This window comes from Monopterus albus, unplaced genomic scaffold (genome assembly GCF_001952655.1).
Source record: "Monopterus albus unplaced genomic scaffold, M_albus_1.0 scaffold377.1, whole genome shotgun sequence".
Lineage (NCBI taxonomy): Eukaryota > Metazoa > Chordata > Actinopteri > Synbranchiformes > Synbranchidae > Monopterus > Monopterus albus.
In genome coordinates this window covers 220,237-227,738 of record NW_018128257.1, presented here as the reverse complement: position 1 = coordinate 227,738, position 7,502 = coordinate 220,237, and the positions used below count along the sequence as shown (strand labels likewise).

Genomic DNA, 7,502 nt, shown 5'->3' with positions numbered 1-7,502 from the left:
ATGGTTGACTTTCTACAACTTTCTCCCATCTCCCGACTGCATCTCTGGAGCTCAGCCACAGTCATCTTTGGGTTCTTCTGTACTTCTCTCACCAAGGCTCTTCTCCCCCCCATAGCTCAGTTTGGGCAGGCGGCCAGCTCTAGGAAGGGTTCTGGTCGTCTCAAACGTCTTCTATTTAAGGATTATGGAGGCCACTGTGCTCTTAGGAACCTTAAGTGCAGCAGAAATTTTTTTGTAACCTTGGCCAGATCTGTGCCTTGCCACAATTCTGGCTCTGAGCTCTTCAGGCAGTTCCTTTGACCTCATGATTCTCATTTGCTCTGACATGCACTGTGAGCTGAAGGGTCTTATATAGACAGGTGTGTGGCTTTCCTAATCACGTCCAATCAGTATAATCAAACACAGCTGGACTCAAATGAAGGTGTAGAACCATCTCAGGGATGATCAGAAGAAATGGACAGCACCTAAGTTAAATATAAGAGTGTCACAGCAAAGGGTCTGAATACTTATGACCATGTGATATTTCAGTTTTTCTTTTTTAACAAATCTGCAAAAATGTCAAAAATTCTGTGTTTTTCTGTCAATATGGGGTGCTGTGTGTACATTAATGAGGAAAAAAAATGAACAAATGATTTTAGCATATGGCTGCAATATAACAAAGAGGGAAAAATTTAAGGGGATCTGAATACGTATTTCCCCAGTTTTCAATGCCATACTCTAAGTATGGTAAAATCAATGAAGAATACAAAATGTGTAGTGCTTTCCCGTCCAAAATATATCTAACCCTTGCCAATATCTATATATTTTTTGCTATTTTGTGCTGAACATATCTGATATGCGATTTCCAGGAGAATTTGTCATCAAGTATGACACCTAGAAATTTAATTTCATATACTCGTTCTATATTAGCTCCCCCAATTTTCAATTTAAGTTCATTATCTAGTCTACAATTTCCAAATACCATAAATTTAGTTTTATCCAAATTCAGAGATACTATATTGCTGTCACACCATTTCTTTATCTTCTCAAGTTCCTGTGTAACCCGTCCAGAGAGTTGCTGTAGGTTTTCACCTGATGCCCATATGGTAGTGTCATCAGCAAATAAAACCACTTTCACTAAATCAGAAACCTTGCATATATCGTTAATGTATAATATAAATAATTTAGGTCCCAAAACAGAACCCTGAGGCACTCCACATACTAATATCCAGCTCACTCGATTGGTATTCACCCAACTTCACAAATTGACGCCTCTGTGTCAAATAACTTCTAATCCATTTCAGAACCATTCCTCTGATCCCATATTTTTCTAACTTGTCCATTAATAATTCATGATTGATTGTGTCAAATGCTTTTTTTAGGTCAATAAATATCCCCATCGTGTATTTCTTCTCATCCATAGCACTTGTAATGTCCTCCATCAGGTCGGTAATGGCCAAAGATGTCGATCGGTTCGACCTAAAACCTTATTGGCAATCAGAGAGGATTTTATTTTTTCAATGAATGTATCTAATCTGTTATTAAAGAGTTTTTCCAGAATTTTTGAAAATTGTGACAACAGAGAAACTGGTCTATAATTTGTGAAGTTGTGCTTATCCCCAGATTTATACAGTGGAATAACCTTTGCTATTTTCATATTATTGGGGAACTGCCCAAGTCGAAACGACATGTTAAAAATATGGGTTAATGGTTTGCATATCCCCTCAATTACCCATTTAACAGTTGTCATAGTGATACCATCACTATCACTGGATGATTTATTACCACATTTGTTCACTATCTCTATAATTTCCTTTTCAACTATGGGCTTCAAAAACATAGAACTCATGTTCCTTTCAATTGTATTATTATTTATAGTGACGGATGTATCATCTGTACAAATGCTTCTTGCTAAACCAGGACCAACATTCACAAAGAACCTATTAAACTTATCTACTACATCCTCCAATCTATTAACCGGTGTATCATTATCCATAAAATATTGAGGGTAGTTACTCATGCTGGTACTGTTTCTAATCAATTTATTTAATATATTCCACATACCTCTCATATTATTTTTATTATCCTCTAATACTTTAGAGTAATGTTTAAGGAATGAAAAAGAAGCACTAGACAGAGATGTGCAACTAGCCAGTCAAGGTGTGAAGTAGATGTGAATGTCAGATCCTTGGCTTGGAAAACGACAAAAAACACTTGTATCACACAACTGTTGTGCACATGCAGGTGGGGGCAAACACATGCTTACATTCTGAGTTTCTACTTTCTTTTCAAAATATGTGGAATATCTGTGGAGGTCCTGTCCACAGGCACAGATTCCATTTCAGCCTGATAATCAGTTTGGGGAGAAAGAATAACTGGAATAGCACTTACATACTGATGGTCCAAAGCTTCTCTTTGACTGCATAGTCAGGACACTGTTGCTTTTTTGAAATAGAATGAGATGTTTGAATGGTTTTCCCTTACAGAACTGCCACCAAAGGATCAATGAATTGTTCTCTGAGAAGATTTACCTGATTGGCATTGCTGCTCTGGTGGTTGCCATTATTATGGTGAGAACATGAAGCAGCACCTCACACACATCAGACCCTTCATTAACATGGTGTTTTTCTTCTTGAATTTATCCAGAAGCTAAGAGAGGGTCCATACCTTAACACTATAGTGTGTTCAGTAAATAAATCTACACAGAGACTGACAACATTAAAGCCTTAATGTACTTTATTTAGCCTCCACTGCATGGTAACATAATCATAGCAGTGTGTGTCTGTATGTAGCCTAGCCTCTAGTTTCCACCAGATGCGGCTATGTTGCGTTTCTACTGTGACGCGATTGCCAGAGCTGATCACTGCCAGTCAGAGGCTGTGTTCTCACTCGATCTGGCAGCATCTCGTCTCCGATGCGTCCCACATGTTGCTCTCTCCACTTTGCTAAAGTTATGCATCTAGTATATTTTTGACAGATGCCATATCTGGAACGCATCTGAAAAAGTTTGACTCACCAATCAAGTAGCACCTTCCCAGCAAAATATAGATAGGCTACAAATTGATTAGCCTGTGACAATGAATGTATCATTAAGAACGGAAACACAGCCAAAAATCTGATCCGTGTGTCATAGCAACTTAACTATATCTGTTAAATTTAACTATTAACTGTAGTTTTTTCTGTAGGCTACAGCATAAAGTGGGAAATAAGAACAATGAACACAACATACAAAAATGAAACCATTTAACTAAGAAGCCTACTTACTGTAGAAGCTCAAAAAGGAGAAATTGGCACCACAATGAACGAACCATTCTGCAGTCACTCAGTAGATGGACCTGGTGGGGGATGAAGCCGCACAGAGGATGGATCAAACCCACAGCACAGAACGATACGCAATGAAGCCGCATCCAGTTGAAATGACTCTTAAGAGTGCTCATTGACTGAAGTGATGCAATGGATAAAAGATTATAAGTAGAATGTGTAAGATCAATAACGTGTAAGAACAAATGAATATACTGGTTCAGCTGCATCAGTTAGCTAAAAGACATAAGCGCATTTAATGTCTGACTTCAGCAGTTCAGTACTTTCTGACTTCCCCACATGTCAGTGGCACCCAGTCCCTGACAAGGGGTTTCTACTCCAGGTTTCATCAATATTGTTTCATATTTTGAAAAGGTTCAGTAGTTTCCTAAAACAACTGGGCATTGTAGTTTCTAGAAAATGTCACTTAACCAGGAATAAATAGAGTGTTTCCAGTAGTCAATGTTATGGTATTTATCATCAATTAAAAACAATATTGGTGTCAAAATGCCAGCTTATTCAGTTTGTTCTACACAAAGCTAGAGTACAAGATCACAGTAGTACTGAGTGTGAACTAGCTCGCATAAAGACTGTAAACGGGGGGATAGCTATTGCTGGTTCTGTCTCAAGTCCCAAAATATATCAGTCAAGCCTTTAAGGCTCACATATTAATATGATGTCTGTTGGCTTTAAATCGTACACAAAAACTAATGTAATAACAGCTGTTTCTTTAACTGCTTCAACACCCCTCTGAAACAGTTTGAACACAAACTGAACATGATGATGGAGGAGGATTTGTGGCAGGAAGCTTATGTGTACCTAATAAACTTAGCTGAGTGTAGTTTCATGCAACTCTCTCTAAAAATGATAAAACAAGATATAACCTTATAACTTGGCAGGTGTGTTATTAAAACCTGCTAGCTGTCTTTATGCTAAGCTAAGCCAATCACTTCTGTTCATGTTTATCCTCTTAGATCTTTGAGATGATCTTCAGCATGGTCCTGTGCTGTGGGATTCGCAACAGCCCGGTGTACTAAAGGGACGGGCTGTCAGCTGACTCGCCAATGAAGGAAGGGCGACTTCGCTGTCTCCATCTCTCTCGCTTTTCTTTTCCTTTCTTTTCTTTTCTTATCTAAGTGGAAATGTCACATATTCGTTAGCTGGATTTAGTCTTCAAGGAGGCAATGTAAATCATTGAGCATTTTAGTTACACTGTCAATGAGTTTCTGGTAGTCAGACATGCTGTTTTGCAAATTTGACCTAACTTGATATGTAGATATTGTATTACGTTATCACAAATGAATGCTAGTCACTAGTCCCAGTGCTGTAATCCTGTAGGGATTCAGTAGGTTGCTGCTTCCTTGCCTATGAAAATGCTTTTTAAAATTTTTTTTCTCACCGTTTTATGTATAAACTGTATATAAAAATATATCACCAGTCCTTTATGACTGCCTGAGCATGGATATCATATGATATTAGATCCTCCTATATTCCTCCTGTACTCTGCTTGTTTGTCTTGCCCTAGGCTGAACCAGATGGTGTGTATGAGCACTAGTTAAGCACTAGTGTTGGCCTTACATTGTCACCCATCTCAGTTAATTTTGGAAGCTGGAACCAAAATCTCAGTGGTTAAATGTTATGTGCTTGTTGACAGTCTACACTCAGCCAGCAGTCCCTGTTTGTTCAGCCGTGTGGGAAATTGGCTGCCTTTTGCTTGCTAATAGAGGAGTTGCATGGTGAAACTCCAGTTTAACAGTGGGGCGGTCCTTGGTTTGGTGTTGTGAATCTGTGTTGCCCTTGTCTGGTCCTTCTCATCTGTCTCTCCAGATTCACAGCCTACTTATCTTCCTCATGTTCACCTTTCATGTAATAACAGTACTACATATAGGTTCCCAGTGCGGAGCCAGAAGGCAGCTCATCTGTTTTGAGCTGCCCAGTGGTTTGCGCTAAGCTTTCTCCTGTTCATATTGCTTTGCAGGTGGCTTGGCCTCTGACAGCTGGAGCAGGTGTATTTGTTTACACGCACAAAACAGGGATCGACAAAATATCATGGACACATGAAATTGAATAAAATTGCATCAGAGACATATGGAGGATCGTTTTGGCCAGGAAAACTTTAAAAATAAATGCTTTTTGGGACATTTTAGAAAATGTATGTAACAAATGGTGAAATGGATTTGTAATTATACAGCGCTTTTCTACACACTTAACCACACTCAAAGCGCTTTACAGTATTTTGCCCGTTGCTTATTCCCATTGTTTCTGGAAGTAAGATGAGAGAATTTAGGCTAAATATGAAGCTACAACCAGCAGTTCTTATTATTCACGCTATTATGATAGTCACTTTCACAAATTCATGTTTTTCAGGACTATTGTATTGGATTAGATTTTACAAGTGTTTGTGATCTTGTCTGCTCCTTTTAAGTCTCAGGCTGATTGCAGTGGTAATATTTGTCCTAGTAGAGGACAGTGCAGTCATATTAACAGCTACAGTGTTGCTCACAAATTGGACTCAACTGCAGTACAGTGGGGTTTTTATTAAGCCACATAGTCATGGCCAAAAACATTGGCACCCCTGCATTTCTGTCTGATAACACACTATTTCTCCCAGAAAATTGTTGCAATCACAAATTCTTGGGTATTCTCATGTTTATTTCTTTTGTTTGTATTGAAACAAAAAAACAGAAAAATCTGATCCATTCTACACAGAACTCCAAAAATGGTCTGGACAGAATTATAGACAACGTATCTGGCAGCACACCCTTTGGACAAAATAAGTGAAATCAGTCACTTCCTGTAACCATCAGTGAGTTTCTTCCACCTCTCCACTGAAATCTTGGACCACTCTTCCTTTGCCAGCTGCTCCAGGTCTCTCAGATTTGAAGGGTTCCTTCTCCCAGCTGCTGTTCTAAGATCTCTCCACAGGAGCTCTATGGGATTTAGATCTGGACTCATTGATGGCCACATTGTCTGAAACCATTTCTGGTGCTTTCTGAAGTTTGCTTTGGGTCATTGTCCTGCTGTAAGACCCAACTTTCTGATGCTGGCCCTACATTGAGCCCCAGAATTTGTTGGTAGTCTTCAAATTTCATAATGCCATACACACAGCCAAGACATCCAGGGCCTGAAGCAGCAGAGCAACCCCAAAACATCAGTGAAACCTCTGTCATGTTTGACTGTAGGGACGTGTTCTTTTCTTTGAAGACCTCATTTCATTTTCTGAAAACAGTAGAATGATGTGCTCGACTATTTTAGCCTCATTTGTCCACAGGACATTCTCCCAGGAGGACTGTGGCTTCCTCAGGTAAGTTTTGACAAACTCCAGTTTGGCTTCTTTATATCTCTGTGTCTGCAGTGGGGGCCCCTGGGTCTCCTACCATAATGTCCCTTGTCATTCAGATGGTGACTGATAGTGTGATCTCTGCCTTTTTTGTTTTGTTACAAAAGAAATAAACATGAGAATACCAAAGAATTTGTGATTGCAAGTTTTCTGGGAAAGGTGGTGCATTATCTGAGAAAAGCAGGTGTGCCAATATTTTTGCCATGACTAGGCTTGAAAATATTTTGTCCTGAGGTCTGTCCCTACTTGATCCAGCTGCTGTTGGCACTAGCACACAGCACTGCAGCGCTCTTAACTTTCATGCATCATAAATACAATCAAAGTGTATCATTGTGTGTAACCTTCCATATTATCAGCGCATCTGTCAACCATCTAAAAACTTGTCTTAACATTTCATACTTTAACTGAGAAAAGTAAAAGTGTCTTATGTATTGTACTGATGAATATAATGAAGGCTATCGAAAGACAATGTATTCCCTTTTCTCTTTGTATTGTGACTTTTGTCTGGTACGTCATCAGAGAAGTCTGGACAGAAAGGGTGACAGATTTAGCGGCAGTGCTGACTGAGAGGACATCAGACCTTCACTATATTGGCTAGTTCCTCCCCAGAAATAATTAGAAACACACCAACACAACATCAGTATTCCCTGGTGGTGGATTGGCTGCTTGGACTTGATAAAGTACCACTTAGGACCCACTGCCTCTTAAATCTCAACCTATCTGTACTCTTATAGACTTTGGTTTGCCCAGATATAAAGGGATTAAATGTATTTTACAATAGTCAGATGGTCCTGTCTTTCTTTGTTTCATTATTTATTCATTTATTTTGGGGGGTGTCTTCATGTAAATTCAGGTAAAACTATAAATATGATAACATGAAGTG

At 39.1% G+C, this 7,502-nt stretch overlaps 1 protein-coding gene across 1 annotated transcript in view; it reads left to right on the top strand.

The window, feature by feature from the left end:
• The window catches only part of cd81a (CD81 molecule a), a 39,853-nt gene extending 33,951 nt beyond the window's left edge, over positions 1-5,902 (top strand). Inside the window, exons 7-8 of the mRNA XM_020585798.1 lie at positions 2,466-2,549; positions 4,254-5,902. Coding sequence (XP_020441454.1) covers positions 2,466-2,549; positions 4,254-4,316 — 147 coding nt within the window. The 3' untranslated portion in view covers positions 4,317-5,902. The remainder of the gene's footprint in view (positions 1-2,465; positions 2,550-4,253) is intronic.
• The last annotated feature ends 1,600 nt before the right edge of the window (positions 5,903-7,502 follow it).